The sequence below is a fragment of the Porites lutea genome, chromosome 4 (assembly GCF_958299795.1).
Source record: "Porites lutea chromosome 4, jaPorLute2.1, whole genome shotgun sequence".
Classification (NCBI taxonomy): Eukaryota; Metazoa; Cnidaria; class Anthozoa; order Scleractinia; family Poritidae; genus Porites; species Porites lutea.
The window spans coordinates 1,000,913-1,017,950 of NC_133204.1; the positions used below are offsets into that span (position 1 = coordinate 1,000,913).

Genomic DNA, 17,038 nt, shown 5'->3' on the forward strand with positions numbered 1-17,038 from the left:
ACTTAACAAGGGATGTCTAGTAGGAGAACCGATTAAGAAACATAAATGCAATACAGTCTGAAGTCGTTATTATAATGGTGTTATTTTATTTAACAAAGTTTATGCAAAACCCTATACAACAATTCTACAAAAAGACAATAGCGAGAAAGTGTCCTCGTGGACGTCGTTTTGGTTTTCAGTAAACTAGGAACGCACAAATCTGCACTTTAGCTGGCTATACTGCAAATACAAGAACTGAGTTGCAAACAGTATTACACAGGAAGACAGCTAGGGTTCAAGAGAACAGACTGGGCGAAAGCTGGGCGAACATCAGAAGCAAATAACAATCTGGGAACGCCAAGGCCAATCCTGAAATCGATTAGGAGGGGTTCAAAATCCTTAACCAGGACATAGGCCATCCATGTCCGACGCTATCTCTAGTTAGAAGAGGGGGTTATCATTACACCCGCAATTTTAATCCCATTTTGCCACCTAAAAATACACATAAAGAGCTCAGTTGTTGCTTATGAAGACTGTCAGATCCAGTCAAAAGCTGCAGTGCTATAATGATTATGGGCCTTAAGACTAGACTAGAAATTATACAAGTGCAAACAGTATTTTAAGGAAAAGTCAGGGTTAAGGTGCTTAGGTCTAAAGAATTACATGGCAGTGGAAAAACATAGCAAACTTTTCTTCGTCTTCCCCGAGTTTACATGAAAAATTTACTTAAGAATTACAAGTGCAGTTTGGTGCGTTTTGACCTGAAACCCAAATAATCGTTATAAACAGTCGTCTCACTTGACACCTGCGCCCTTTAACTGTGGAATGCAGATTAAAATAGTTAGTATGGCACACAATCCAAACGAAATTGACGTCAGAGCCATGTTTTCGGCCTCGTGAAAGTTTTCTGCTTCCTTCTTCTTGCGTCCCATTGACCCAGCCCTTCGTGCCTACAAGAAAAAAAAAAGAGATTTAGTTTTGCATCCGTTATACCTGTGCCCAGAAAAAGAAGAAGGATGGATGGATGGATGGATGAACAGGCTGAGGGTATGAGCGAGTTGAGTGGCTGGGTTAATTTTTGAGTGAGTAAGTAATTGATTAAGCGAGACAAATAAGAATACATTTTTTAGAAAATGTTCAAAACAGCGCTTCCAATAACAATGTAATTGAGTGCTTACCAGAATCCAAAACACCAAAGAAATTATTCCAATGGGGAAAAGCGTCAGCAGAGAGCTAATAACAAGAGCTGTTCGTGTGCCATCACTGAACAACAATCGCCTGCAAGCCTCCTGTTGGGAATACAAAATGCTTTGACTAAGTTTATTACACTTTTAGATTCGAGGACTGATCAGAGGAATTAATAAAGGAAACACTACCTTTTCGCTTCCTTGATTGGACGAGGAAGCTGTTTATCTTTGATTTGCTTTTATACCTGAATCAGTGGTAAACTATATAAGAGTCCTTCATAGCTGCATTAGTTTACAATTCTGATGTCTTTTCCAAAAACAGGTGACTCAGTCGACCGAAATGTATCCAAGAGGAAGTTGTCTGAGCGGTGATAAGGACCGGTGGAGGTAAATCGCTCGACGCTAGATTGAAAATGCCGCACTGTTGACGCTCTTGTTTTGAGCGGTCCTCAAAATTGTGCGAGTGTTTGGACGAGAACCAATCTTCCCCAAAATTAATATAACCTAGTTTCAACTGCTTAAAGAAATAGTGATCCGATCGGAATTTGTGTTATTGTACTGCTCTTTGTGTCAGATTAGTCGCGTGGTCGGACAGCTTGCTTTTAGAACAACAAAGATCTTCTGAAACCATGCCTGGGGACTGAGATGCGCTCTGGTTGGTGTTAAAGAAGTTACCCACCATCCCAGGCGAAGGTTTCATTTGTTAAAAGTGAAAAATTAAATTGAAAGTTAGATGCACACCTGATAAGCTGGATCTTCTTCAAACTTCATTTGCTCCATGTTGCACGGTCAGATTACAAGATTCCTAAGATATAAACAAGTGGGAAAGTAAGTTTTTCGTTTCAGCAACTGTTGACCAAAAATTGACAAATTATTAATAAGATATTTTTAAAATATTTTCAATGGATTCTTGAAAAAGTACAAAATTATGCTGATCGGAACTATGTGGGTGCTTGTCATTGGGAAATCTGGATTTAGATTTTGAAATTCAAACTTGAACTCGAAAAACGGATTTCAGTGACGAGAAATCCATCCTCAAGTTCAATTTCAATTAAGGTCAGTGTAAGTTTTGCACTGCGCATCTCATTCTGTACATATGACAGCGGCGTGCAGGGGTTTCAATAAGTTTTTGCACAAGCGGGTACTTAAGAGTAACAGGCGGGTACATTTGAAAATGAGAGCTTCTAAAGAAACATCATTTTTAAATGGCAAATTAAGGTTTTAACTGTGACGAGTCGAACAACCGGCATACATATTAAGTCTACTTTGAAGCGTCAACTAGAAACACAGGCATCAAAAGACTGATACGCTAAGCTTCTGGCAAACGGACGCAGCAAGTTCCAACGTTGTTGGGCCAACAATAAAAAGATTGTTGCGTCCATAATTCAGTGGTGTGAAAATGGATGCAACAAAACCAACAATGTTGGGACCTGCAGTGCTTAGTGCGAAGGATACAACCCCATGAGACTTAGTAAACTTGAATTCTACAGCCATCTTTGGCGCGTGCGAGGCCCCAACAAAGTTGGAAGAGCTGTGTAAACGGATCCAACATTGTTGCGTTACGGTTTGGAGATACGGAACAAAAGAAATGTTGGGAGTTGATGGCTCAAACGTTTGACCGGTTTCAAACTTTGCACAACCACTCTTAATAACACTCAGCAACATGCAACAGAGTGTGCAAACGGACGCAACTGTAACATCCAACAATGTTGGGAGTTGTTAGCCACCAATGTTGCGTCCTTTTGCAAGTTAAGGGGCCCTTAAGCGGATAAGTCAAGCGCGTGCCTTATCACGCACAGGCATCATCATGGCGCCTTTTTGTCTACAAGTTTTGGGCTGCGTGCAGTTATTACCAAAGGTGTCTAAATAGCTGTATTTAGCAGCACTGTACCGTGAAAACGAGCAGGGTGACCCTCTCTTTTATAGACTGCTGGTAGTTCGCCTTTTCTCTTAAAATCCGTTTAGTTCTTATCTCAGCCAGCGCGATTGGAAACCACGACGGTATGTTACATAAGGGTTTAGGACGAGACGAGAAAAGACGGACTGTGGAGTCTAGTAAACAAGCCCTCCGTCAGCCCAGAGACGGAGTAACCGATTGGTCAAATTTACAGCTGTTGACAGATCATTGACTGGTCTCTGTGGAGTTGCAAGCGGTAAAAAATAGTCACGCGTCACAACCAACTGCGAACAATAACGAATCAAGCGATAATCGCTTGTAAACTAAAACGTTTAAGGATATTTCTGTAAATTTCCACAAGGAAAGAAATTCAAAGCAATCTTACCGGATTTGAAGAAAGTTTAATTTTTCAGTTGTTTATGTTCTATTTATAAACTTGTTTCAAGTTACTCGGGTTTAATTACCTTGACAGCTTTGTTGTCCCCAGACAGAACAAAAGAGTCAGCAGTCTCTTATTTTTTTCCTTCTCGGGCTTGCGCACTCGTTTATAGCGGTTCACGTGCTTGGCTTTTGTAAATTTGTAAAGAAAAATAAGAGACTGCGAGTCTACCTCTTTTAACGTTCTCTTGACTTCTTACAACAGTGCACCAAATTGCACCGAAAATCTACGTCAGGTTCGTTTTCTAGAGAATCACCTTCAGCAATCCAAGTCCGGAGGTTCATTGATTTTTCTTTCATCTCTTTTCCCGCGGAAATTGGCAAAACTATTCTCCACATAAACAGCGGTCTTAAGATACGCGTATTATAATAAGAAGAAAAAGACCACTGTTCACAAGAACATTTTTGCAATTCCTTTTTCGTATTTCCTAAAAATAACATTAAAGACCGAGTAATTCAGTGAAATCCGGAGTTGGACTTCTTGACTGAAATCCACCTTGAGAACAGATTTCTTGGATTTGAAGTCCATTTTGGATAAGATGTTTTATTGCATTTCCGATATCCGAATTTTAAAATCAAAAACAAAATTTCCCATCAGAAGCACTCAATGTCGCAAAGGGTTAGACTGCTCACAGTGCTTTATTTTTCCGTAAGATGGTCGAGAAGGAGCGCTTCAGGTGGCCATCTTGACCGACTATCTTATCTACAAAGGGGGCGGAGGACGGTTTGGCTATAATGAATATAATATACTGCAAATGAATCTAAACTTAAAAACAAATGAATCCACCCTCTTTTTTTCATGCAAATTCTCGAACAAAAAGTGTATCATTTTGCCGGCAGACATGGCCGCCTTTTCACGTGGTTGCAAAGCAAGAATTAACTTATGTAAGATTTCGTGTCAAAAACCGAAAAAAAACAACAGACTGGTGGATACGGTTGAATGGACAAGTAATCGTCAAAGTGCCATATTGCGAAATAAACGTTAGTCTAGGTTTGGATGAGTTTATCCTCACAACTATTATCTTATTTCAAGCGGAAGTTTTGAAAGGTTTCACCGTTATTATATTATTATTAAGTCCCGATAAAAACGTTGACTTACAAATACGTGGTACCCTATTAAAACATATATTTCGTCCTATAAAATATTATCATATTGCCCGCTGGCATAAACGTTACAGTGAATTAGCACAGAGATGAGGTTCAGTTAGATATAACGAAATGGATTAGGAAATGTGATCAAGGTATCGAGGAGGAAATTCGAGAGAAAGTGGTCTTAAAATAGATACATCCTAGGATCCCTTTACAGTGTAGTACAAAGTTCTCTTCTGGGTTTATATTTATTAAAAGCTAAACTTTAGTCAAATGTCCAAGTCCTTTTGATATTAGTCATTCAATAATTAGAAACCTTTGAAATCAGGAGAATCAAATTGACTTCCGATTGACTACATTTCTATATCAAAAGCTTGATCGAGTCTAACTTCCATGCCATCATTTGCAATACGGAAAGGATATCTTAGGGTTTTGGATATAATTATTCACGCATGGCATCCTAGCCATCCGCACTAGTGATAAACAAATAGCTTTTGAAATGGGTTTTAGATGCCGTTGAGTTTTTGCTTGTACCGAAATGGAAAGCAGCAATAACCTATTAAGATCAGGAAAGAATCTAAACCGTGCTTTAACGCTGTTATAGCTCTAAAGGCAAAAGTTAAAAAAGGATTTCGGGTATTCTTCGCTTGAGACGCTTTACATAACTGCAAGCAAATTGAAGGCGGGCAATTCACGATTTACCTTAACAAAGTGTGTCTGTAGTTCCTCCTGGACTTGACTTCACTGCACGTTGTCACAATTTCCTTGTTAAGTAAGAAATTCTTGCTGTAAAGCTTCGGAGAAGTTGCGAAAAGCTGTTTTGAGCAAAACCCGCACGCAGCTCGACTTCACCACAAGCGTGACCTTGCATCAAGCATGAATGGTATGTGCTAAAGTACCGATGGTTTGCATAACAAAGACGGAAGTGATTGTACTATGACTAATAATAGAAGCATTGTTTGGCATTTCACCGACCGAAAGAGTGGAAAGTGGAAGAAAAAATGTGCTTTGAAAGAATGAGTGCGTGAGTAATGGCGCGAATTAAAACTTACATTTTGTGAACTGTCGAACGGAAGGAGTTTATTCCAATCTCTAATCTTAAAACTTTGTTAAATAAGACAACAACAAGCCCTAATCAATATTGAACGGAACTCTTGTACAAAAAGTTCGTTCAAGTTTCGCTGGGTTTCCACTGCCTTAGCTATATCGGTGTCTGTTAAATTGGCAAAGTGTTGCGTTTCTCTGAAAACCGAGTGAAAATTAAATCTTAAAACAGAAAAATGTACTTTATACTATTGGATGCATAAAATGCTAGCATGCTCAAGACCCTGGTTACATTTAAGGGAAGAAAGAACTGGCAAAACGAATCGACTGAAACATGCACTCCGTAAACATTGAGCTGCGCATAATTACTTACACTGATGCGAAATAAATCCGCAAGATCGAAATGTGTCTTTTCCAATGTTGTAAATCTTTCAGTCATGTCGACCCTCCCCTCCCTCACTATTGAATCCTTTTTTTTTGTTTGATATTGGATCAGGGATTTTTATAAGAAGTTTAGTGGATCCGGTTTGGTGGCCTTATTTTCAAAACAACTATTCAAGTAATGTGTATTATGTATTGTCCGCTTGTATTTGATGTGTGCCTCTTGGGTGCGTAGCAGGCGTAGTAACATCTGTGATCAATAAATGTCCACAAGAGACGACGCCACTCTAGCAAGTTAAAGGTAAAAACTATTTTTCTTTCACGTTAGTCATTCACTTAAGTATGGCATAAACCCAGGTTATCACTTGCTTGGAGTCTCTAAACAAGAGTAGTTTTGCCGTAATATTTAGACAAAATACGTTTCGCATCACCGACAACAAGGTTACGCACGCACGCAACTCAAATACACTTTTTCGCGGAACAAAATGTCGAATTTATTCTTGCGATGACTTCCCATAGACGCTGAGCTGAATTTGATATAGCCAGTAGTACGAGATAACTAGATAACGGCACTCCATGGTTGCCAAGCGCTCGATAACGATTTTGCCATACAAGCTGTTGATCCATTCATTTTCTCTCGTGATAGATTATTACAGTTTTATTTCGCTTCTTTCTGAGGACCAGCACAATAAGGCAAAACAAAAACTGAGCGTGAGTGTTATCTTTGAAGAGGAAGTTATGACTCATGCAGCATCCCTGACTCACTAACAAACGAAATGCCTCACGGTGGTGGGTGGCTCACTCGATTCGCTCACGGTCACAACTGTGTTTGTGGCACATTGCTACATGCATGTATTACAAACATTTGCTGACAACATTGTTTCGTTCACGTTTCCAATTTAAAATATTTACTGGTTGCTCTGTTTTCTTAAATTGATTCTATACACATACATGCTAGACAGTGAACTCAGAAGTAATCTGGCATTTGTCTCTTCGCTCACCTCAACTATTACCTATTCCTGATACGTCATCTGTGACAGCGTTTAGTCAGATCAATTTCTCATTGTCAGCACTGGCATTTCAAATGTGCATCTTCATTTTGATTTGCCTTTTTTAAAAAAAATGCTGTTGAGTTTATTGCTTCATATAGTAATTTATGCTAGCCATAATTAGCTGCGTGACATAAGTGTCAGTCAGTTTAAGGTTTTGTGCACGCTATACTGGATTGCTTAAACCCCCGGGGGGGGGGGCTCTGCATATGAAAGGGGTGGGGATACTCGTCGGAAATTTTGAATTAAACCCCTGAAAGAGACCGATCTGGGCGTGGCCCAAGCTTTTTTGACCCCTAAAAGAGACCATGTTAAAACACGGACAATATTATATTTTTATATTTTTTCACGTACAACCTTAAACAAGACCTTTCCGGCCCCTAAGCGAGACGACGAGCATCCCCACCCCTTTCATATGCGGAGTCCACCCACCTGGCTAAAACCATTCGGGATAAGGCTTCTGTTCACACATAAGACGGTGTTTTCGACGCGATTTCCAAAACAGAACGAAGCTGCGCCGATCTTAAAAGTAGGTCGTCACATATCGGATAGGTTTCTGCCACTCTTTGTCGCAATGAACAGGTATTCGGACCGTTGCGGAAGTAATAAGTAGGAGTGAGGACTCGAACCCGACTGAAACCGAAGTCAATGAATGAATCAGAATTTAGCGCACCAAACTCTATCGGCCAACCACTCCGGTGTCGTTAAAACGACTTATTCCAGTTCTGTGCCGTTGCAGTTCGTACTCTACTGGCAGAAAAAAGAATAAGCCGACGAGAAAACGACCTTATTTCCGATGAAATCTGCCATGACTGCGATATTGCTTGATGCTCTTGGAAAAATGCATCATGGGATACTATTCGATCATCTTCTATTCTTTATCTACCGGATAGCATTGCATGTCCGCAAGAAAAGCAGAGAACAGTCTCCTATTTTTATTTTTGAGTTACCTAGTCGATCCGAGAGCCGAGTGTGGAGGTAATGGCCTTAGTTCTGTGCCAGGGGCTGATTGTTTACAAGGCCTTTGCTGTCCTATGAAATGCGACTGAACAGTACATATACGGCCTTTTAAAACCATTGGAAATGTGATATACATTCTGTATATCACTGGTTTGAAGAAAAGGAATCCGTCTCTTTCAAATTGACTTGAACTCGCCTGAAACACACTCGTTTTATGTCAGGTTAGACCGTGAGAAACGTTTCTTGCTCGGCCTAAGAGAGTTCATAAGTTCTTTGGTTGTATTTTTATAAAGCTGTAATGATAGGTTGAACCAGAAAATGGCGAGGAAATAAACGCCTTGCCCTCATCTCAGCGGCATGGTCGCACTTGGGCAATTCCTCAGGTCCCCAATCTCAGTCTTAAAGATTCTTGCAGAGAGAATCCATTGGGTAAGTCGATTCAGGGATAGGATCAGTGAATATTTGGCCTTTTTTCTGGATATTTGCAGCGCCAGAAACATATATGTATTGGGTATGAGGTCCTTTTTAAAATAGGTCCTGGAAGAATCGCTATATTCTTGGTCATTTTCCATAGGTTAAGATGAGTGACAACATCTGATTTTTTCTCTCTAGTCTTACTGCTTCGTAGTCATTGCAAATTTGGGACTACTGAAATTTCCTTGTCTCAATGGACGAAGTCGAATCAGGCAAATATGAAGGAGGCGTGCAGGTACATATTATTTAATATGCAGTATTTCTATGCAGTGAATGATACATTGAGTTAAATGAAATGCAGATCCAATCTTCGGCGCTCGTAAAGTCCCGGATTTTATGAAGGAAGGCTTCGCCCCGAGATCCAACCCCTTACCCTTTCATATACCATTTTTGGCAGAAAAGGTACCCATTTCGTATACCTTTTATTCATGATACCCATATTAGTTTAAAACGTTGCATCACTTTTAACTGCTGTAAATGCACCGTCTCTTAAATATGAATAAATCACTAAACCAGAAAGTTTTCTTATTTTTTTTCACAGCATTAAAATGAACCTGTTGGCCCATTTAAGCCCTTTCACAGACGACAATGACACGGATTTCCCTTCCCTTCAATAGAGTGGTTTTCGTTTGAGTGTCGTAAAACCAAAACCAAAGTAATTACTCTGGCCAATCACATAGGACACAGACAATACATTGAACCAATCAAAACTCGAAGTAATTACATGTGGCTGACGCAAAGCGCGGGAAAATGCATGCGAGCGCGTCACAATTGGCTTTGGTTTTACTTCTGATTGGATGAAAAGGTGGCGCGAATCTTTTAAGCCAATCGCATCGTGTAGAAAGCGCAAAACCAATTACTTTTCGACACTCAAATGAAAACCGCTCTATACTTGAAAGCACCCGAAAGCTTTGCTCCTTTGGCCACTGCTACGCACTTTTCCAATGTAATATTTATTGTAACATGTATTAGTAGCTCTGATTTGCTTCTTTTTCATTTCCTATCATTATTGTAATTATGTACTTTTTTTAGTAAGTGTGAATAAACTTACCTAGTGAAATCCCTACCCTTTGATATACCGGAAGCCTGAAAAAGGTATCCCTCTCGGGCGATCAGCCTGCCCGTTACGTGTTGGCCATTACCCCAGGTCTTAAAGTTAACACTGAGCCAAAAGCTTCTATTCCATCAACTCTTACCATGATTTCCGTGTTCAAAAACACCATAAGTAGTCGTCACATTTGTTGAGACAAATGTCCCGTTACGCCCTCCCCAATGTTGATTGACATGCCCATTTGCAAAAAACGAGACTCTCCACATTGGGGAAGGAGAGAAGAACTACACACAGGAAAAGTCAGATACGTTAGTTGAGATGGTGTGGCATGAAAAATCCTCAGTTTTCTTTATGCTGACTCTTACAACAATTGTAGAAAAAAGACGCACTCAACTTTATTTCATTAACTCTTGACAACCCTGTTTAAAATTTTTGAATTGTTCGAATAATTAGACTGATCAAGACCGCTGGTCGTGAATTATTTGACATGGATCCCCCCACGATAATGACGTTTACGTGACAAACAAGAGGAGACTTGCAAAGACAAGAATGATCTGCGAATAAAAAAAAGGAGTCTCAAAACTGCATGACTGATTCAAAATCTACTATTCTCGGTCATAAAGCATTTGAGGTTCGTCCCATGTGAAGTTCAACGTTTGACGCTGGCCTTACTCTTGAAGCTTTAAAAGATGCATCGCGTATAAACGAACCAGTTATTTCTGTACATTCTTTATTCTTTTTTCTTTTCAGTTATGTTGGTATGAAATAAATCTTGCTAGTCACTCCTTCCATAAATTATTTATTTGCCCAATTTCTTTTTTCAGGAACCACTTGGTTTTAGCATGCAGGCAGAGCGCGTGAGTGATTAAATGTCTCTTTCTTTCAAGAACAATAACAGCTTGATTAAAAAAAAAAATCATCAATCTGTTATCGTTCTTGAATTTCCTTTGCTATGTTGATGTTTTCTGTTTCTCTTTCTTTTGCAAGCCGAGGAACCGCCCGCCCGGCTAGTTCAATTGGGTAAGCGACGGTCTGCCGAGTGGGAGGTCGCTGGTTAAAACCCCGGCCGGACCAACACTCAGAGTCTTAAATAACTGAGGAGAATGTGCTGCCGTTGTTGAGACATCTACAAAATGATTAGACATTCTAGAGTTATCGGATAAGGAAGAAAAACCGTAGGTCCTGTCCCACAGCTCTTTCACTTTTCTGATCATGTGGGACGTAAAGAACCCACAATGCTGTTCGTTAAGAGCAGGGGGCGTAGACCCCGGTGGTGTGGGTGGGTAATGAAGGGGTTATCAATAGGGACGGAAGTCTTGTTTCATTCCCAGTCACCGAGTTGAGTCAACGTGGCGAATTCAATAAAGTTAGTTAAGAATGAATATATATTTTAATGTGTTAACTGAAACACTTAGAGAAGTGTACAGTCTCCTTATTTCACGGCTATATAAACCAGAGAAAAAGTCAAGAAAACAAGTGTTGAAAAAGGTTTCCTATAAGCTTTTGGAAAACGTACCATTTGAATAATGAAATTTTGTCGCAGCGTTGTATAAGTGATAATTCAGAACCTTTTAATTCTGTGGCGGCTATCTCAGTTCTCACCACCCTAAAACGCGGTTTTCTCGCTTTAACGATCCTCTTTAACCACCTTAACACGCGGAGATCTCGTTTTAACCACCGTGAAGCGCAAATATCTCGCGGCTTTAACGATCCTCTTTAACCACAGTGAAACGCGAATATCTCTGCTCGCGGCTTTAAAAATCCCCCTTAACCACCGTGAAACGAAGGGCATTTACTGCTATAATCCACAGTTAACCGATGGGCTCAGTGAACGAATGGGGATGGATGGAACAAAAATGAAGACTGAGAATAGAATTGAGTAGAAAATATTCAGAGAGTATACTGAGTTTATTCATTCATGGTTATCCCTTAAAAGTTTTTCTTCGAAGCATATTTGCGAAAGTGAAGAATGATCATCGCAGTAAATTTTCCAATTTAAGTAATTGGAAAAAAGAAGCCTGAAAAAATCAGGGCTTCAACGGGATTCGAACCCGTGACCTCAGCATTACCGGTACGTTGCTCTACCAACTGAGCTATGAAGCCACACACTGGGAGTGAGGTCAATATTTGCGTTGCTTAGATTACAATTTTTAATCATGTATTTTAACTGACAACTCTTTTTTTTTTTCAGTTTGCGCCATTACGAGAGGCTCCTCCAAATGACTACCGCCTACTGGCCATAGTTTCCATATTCTTTTGTCCTTTGGTTGGCTCGCTGGCTTTTGTCATGTCATATCTTGTAAGTAACGCGGGTTAAGAGTGTATACACTTAAACTGGAATAAGATGTTTTGAAAGAATGGTAAATAAAAAATATAAACAGAAAATATAAACAAGAATAATTAGCTTCACTTGACCAATCCATGGCTTTTAGCGGCGCAATAGATTTTGGACAAAATGAAAACAGCCTGACTCGTCCTCAGTCCTCTTCGTAACTCGAGCGGCGGAAGCAGGGGGTGATGGGATGGGTCTCTTAGTCTTATTTTTGCGTTGGTTTGAGCCCTGCGGGCACTAGTACTCTTTAAAAAAAAGGTCTGGAGTGAATGTGAGGACAGAGAGTATTTAAAGACTGGTAAGAGCTTGTGAATTTTTTTTTTTTCCGCGCCTTACAAGAACAATTTTAAAAAGAAGAAAAAGAAAAGAAAAAAGGAAAAACGATCGAATCCCTGTATCGCTAGTGTGACTTAATATCATTTTCTATTCATACTTCTTGCAGACAAACAAGCGATTCGAAGCAGATGAGTTAAAGAGAGCGGAAGATGCCTCGAGAGATGCAAAGTTTTCAGCAATAATGGCAATCTTCTTTGGAGTTGCTATCGTGTTATTCTGTATTTTTATATTTGCAATTGTTCCAGTTCTGGCGTAGAAACAATCAAAATGCTATATTGCATGAGATAAGTCACGGCCCACTTTCAACCCAAGTATTTACCCCTTACTAACGTTAAGAAAAAAAAATGCAGCGGACAACTCAGTGCGCTGGAAAAATCATGACCCTACTCATCGAAAAAAAAAAATTGGCATAATAATAATTTAGGAAGATGAAAGTGGATATGGAACGAAATGTGGAGCATATAAGCTTCGATATATTTTGTAGCGTGTTCTTTTTCTATAAAGTTAATAATAGTGGTTGAATGTTTACGCACGAGATTTTAAACGGGGTGGTTTATTGTGCAAATGGTAAGCAACCCTTATAATCCTTTTTGCCTCGTTAGGCAAATAAACGACATCTGCTTGAGTGCCATTTTATTGTTTTCCCATAAATGGATTGAACGGGTTTAAATCACATAAGAAAGGTAAACAGCATAATTTTCTAGCTGTAAATCATTACACAACGACAGGTCACTACAGGTAGAAAAAGAATGAAAAATCTGGTCAGAGTTTTTATATCAGTACAAAAAGTAGCCCTTTTATTTTTTCCGTCATATTCAAGTTCTTTTCTTAACTATCGTTAACACAACTATGGCACGGAAACTAAAGAACATTAATTGTTTCTCAAGTGAATTTTGAACTTAGAATAATGGCATCAGTTATTTCTAATAATTGTAGGTGGATTCAGGCAATCAGAGTACTCATAATAGCTACTGTGCAGTAATTGATAATTTATAGTTGATTGCAAATTTCAACCAAATTGTCATTATTGTTTATGAATTTGTGATTATGATGCTCTGAATGAATATTTGTACGCGTTTACTGTTATGTATGTCTACTATCCTGGCATGTGTATCAATTGAAAGCAACTTACACATATTTTTGACTCGTTATATGCAATAAACAAAAATTATTCTTATTCAAATCAATTGTTTTATGTCACGATTTTATTATTTGAAAATATACTGGAACTTGACAACCTCATGTACTGCGTATCGCCTGGCCAATCATTTATTACCATTAGATAACCATCTATCCACTTTAGCCAGATAGATATAGAATAAGATGCATATCTCCCTCAAGTAACTTTCGCAAATACAATCAACATTTAATATTAGGGAGCTTAAGCAACGATGACGCGGAATAATACACCTTCAACTCAAAACTATAAAATAAGTATCTTTTTCCACTGCACGACTAGGACAAATACAGATTTTTCTAGTCATGGGACATGTTAGACTTAACTTAAATCATAAAGACGCCATGAAAAACAAGATACGGTAATTTGCAAACTGTCAATATCTTGAAAAGGAATCAGAATGAAGCCGGTCGCCATCGCATCCTTCAAGGTATAGCGACAATAACTCAGTCACAATCACAGGTTTTTCCGGTATGCTACCGTGATTTACTTATCTTATTTTATCAGAAAAAAAAATCAGATAGCTCACCACAGTATTTGTACTGAACTATTAAAGTGAGGATTATTTTATAAAATAATAACTGACGAAAAGCAATTAGAAGATTTCGTGCAGTGTGCATGGTAATTTTGCAAGAAGTAATATTCAACGTACAACAGAAGAAATCAAACATTTATTACCACTTTAAATTGTATCACCTTTTTCTGAAAACTGTACATGGCACTTAAAAGCTACAATTTAAGTTAAGGCCTCTGTGGTCTATTCTGCTGCTATAATTCAGAAAACTGATACAATATTGTATGTTCTTTTTAATTTTACTGTTTTTGACCTGGAAATATTCCTTTACAGTTTTAAAAAAATTAGCGATTTCATGACATCTTTTTGAAAACCCTTTAAGAAGTTGTTATAATTAACGACTTTTTAAGGGAGACAGACATTTGCATTAACGTTTGAATGTGATTTGAATTAATAAGCTGAATATAAAGAAATGCATTGACGTATTTCTGATTAGTGGTGATTTTTAATCACAGTTGTTGAAATACCGTGTATAATACGGTCCAGTTTCTGCCTTGTTTGAACGTTCGAAACGCTGATTTAAAACCAAAATAACTTTGTTTCACCCAAAGGCAGAATATTTTTTATCTAACTAGTGCCGTTAGAAGGAATCATCTGCTTTGTTAACAAGGAAGTCATTCAATTTAATGTCAGAGGTAAGTTCTGTTATTTCACGCATGAGACAAATCGATCAACCCCACAAAATCCACCGATCACAAACATGATCATACCTAACAAAACGTCCCCCAGAAAGAACAGTGATCGGCTCAAAGATAATATGCACTGTATAAATCAAAATTTAATGAGTCCTACGTAAACTATTCACTGTCATGATAGTATGGTGACTTGCGATATTTGTTGCACTTGTCTCATGCCGTCATTAATGGCCTGTGGTACACGCTGAAACATAAAAAGCAACGAAAATTTTTCACAAAGTCTCCTGGGTTTTATAGATACTTTAAGTGGCCGAACACAAGACAATGCTATTAGCTAGGCAATCCTCTTTTTTTTACTCCGTTTAGCGTCCGACCGACCCAAATTTTTGGCGTTTTCAAAAAAAAAGTAACTACTTAGTTAAACCACTTTTCAGTGGAAGTAATTCTTTTAATCTGATAAATGAGCATAGTAATAGTATAGCGAAAAACAGGAACAAAACAGGAACATTGAATTTAATCCGACCGACCGACCGACCCAATATCAGGAAACGCATTCGACGCTAAACGAAAAAAAAAGGGGGGAATGGCCTTACAAAAACTTCTGACTGAATGTACACCTTTTGAAAACTTCTTCGGTCAATCTAAAGAAGTTGAAGGTTCTAGATTTAATGGATCATCGAAGTACCGCTAACGTGACAAACTTGGACGACCATTTCAATTTCGATGGCAGGCTTCGCTGCCTTTATTAAAGACACTTTCAACTGTACTTTACTACTCAAGGAAACTATCGTCAGTTTCAATGAAGTACCACAAAATAATCCTCAAGCATATTATTAGGAAGTTTATTTTCACGTCCTTTCCCTACAACATACAAAAATGAAAACGTTTTTCTCGATCCTGTCCATTCAGGTTTTAGAAAGACAAAATAGGTCGCGCATGTATGTGAAATTTCTTTCATAATGACTTTAAGTGATTTGTTCTACTAACAAAAGTAAAATATGAATATGAAATAATCTAATTTTATTATATGTGTTGAAAAATGTTAACTTCTATCAGTATCTTTCCAGTACAAAAAAATTGATCTTATCAAGTGATGCGGTCAAAGCATCAAAGGCCTGAACAGTTCACTCCCGATAATTCAGCGGACCCTCGCTAACTCAAATCCCACGCAAACACGAACCAAAATCGATTTCCCCTGGATTTCCTTCATACATTTACTATAATTTTACCCTCAGTAACTTGAACCCTCGATAGTCGAAGTAAGTTTTGTTTCCTTTCAGATCATATTTATATAAATTTACCCTCGATAACTCGAGCTATGCTTTGAGCGCCTGACAAGTCGAATAAAGAAGTGCACTGCAGTCCGAAACATTGAATTTATTTTAACAACCCGTCCACGTATTCTCTGTCTGTAGTTTTTGGTCAGTCCAGGTTAAACACAGTGTCCAGCACTGAGTATTTATCAAGCTTTGAAGTGTGCATGTTACTTGAATTCATTCCCCATCCCATTTCTTTATAGTTTCGGTTATTTACTTCGAACTCCCGCTAACTCGAACTATTTAAGATTTCCCTTAAAGATTCGAGTTATCGGGAGTCGACTGTATTCATATTATATACACATATTAAAACAACTTGACAAGCGCGTTCCGATTTTTACATTTAACAGCTTAAAACAGGACGCAATAATTTAAAATGCAAAGAAATCTAACACATTACTACGCTTTTTCTGTCTCTGTTGCTTTTGTAGATGTCTAAAATCCTGCTCACTCTGCTTATAACATTGTCGACAGCTCTCGTTTTTAGAACACGTGGTGAGTAAGATTCATCAATCTTAATGAAGGTCTCAGTGGGGTTGACCGCTAGCCGTAAAACAGCCTAAAATTTTAGTCGTTGGCTCCACCAAAAAAATTGAGACAACGGCGCAATCTCGTCGAGATAATACTTTTCCGTTGCCGTCACTTTTTCTGACCATAACCTGTACTATTGACGTCATTTTACCGGATATCGTAAACGTCTTCTATGTTTGGTCAACGCTTCCTGGTTATGAAGAATTAGCCGGGGGATTTCAGCCAAAAAGAAACAGAGAAATATTTTGAATGAATAATAATAACCTCTGACCAGGGGCCTATCTGCTGTTAACTGTAAATGATTCTACCCTATTGAGACCCTTGTATATGTTTACGAAAATATCATTTTGTCTTGTACTGTTACTCAAAATATTACAGCGAAAGTTCTTAGCCATGTTTTAAGTTACCAATGAATAGGAACATTTGAAATCGGGCGGTAACTGCCTTAACCCTCAAATCGACGTCAGGAGATTTTAAAAAAACTGCTGATGATATAAAATGGAGTGTGTTCAAATTCTCTTTTTGCAAACTGCTGTATCTAGATATTCTTTTTTTTTCTTGTTTGATTTAATATTGATAAAAATATTT

General features: G+C 38.4%; 2 protein-coding genes and 1 non-coding gene across 5 annotated transcripts; 1 reads left to right on the top strand and 2 right to left on the bottom strand.

Annotated features, from left to right (window-relative positions):
* Window positions 1-66: 66 nt before the first annotated feature.
* Window positions 67-5,455, bottom strand: LOC140935135 (uncharacterized). 3 transcript variants are annotated; one of them, XM_073384668.1, is made up of 4 exons: window positions 5,293-5,455; window positions 1,908-1,971; window positions 1,158-1,268; window positions 67-929 (listed from the first exon to the last, which is right to left on the bottom strand). In XM_073384668.1, exons 2-4 carry the CDS (start codon window positions 1,944-1,946, stop codon window positions 774-776), a joined length of 306 nt encoding a protein of 101 aa, XP_073240769.1. In that variant the 5' UTR covers window positions 1,947-1,971; window positions 5,293-5,455; the 3' UTR covers window positions 67-773. The 3 variants fall into 3 exon arrangements, with proteins under 3 accessions (XP_073240769.1, XP_073240771.1, XP_073240770.1); XM_073384670.1 differs by lacking the exon at window positions 5,293-5,455 and adding an exon at window positions 5,082-5,105; XM_073384669.1 differs by lacking the exon at window positions 5,293-5,455 and adding an exon at window positions 3,058-3,120.
* Window positions 5,456-6,167: 712 nt separating this feature from the next.
* LOC140935136 (uncharacterized) lies at window positions 6,168-13,459 on the top strand. Its single transcript, XM_073384671.1, has 5 exons — window positions 6,168-6,316; window positions 8,637-8,733; window positions 10,374-10,406; window positions 11,741-11,848; window positions 12,324-13,459. The coding sequence occupies exons 2-5, from the start codon at window positions 8,692-8,694 to the stop codon at window positions 12,471-12,473; spliced, it is 333 nt and encodes a 110-aa protein (XP_073240772.1). The 5' UTR covers window positions 6,168-6,316; window positions 8,637-8,691; the 3' UTR covers window positions 12,474-13,459.
* Window positions 11,580-11,652, bottom strand: Trnat-ggu (transfer RNA threonine (anticodon GGU)). Its single transcript has one exon. It is a non-coding gene; the product is annotated as a tRNA-Thr (tRNA).
* Window positions 13,460-17,038: the final 3,579 nt, after the last annotated feature.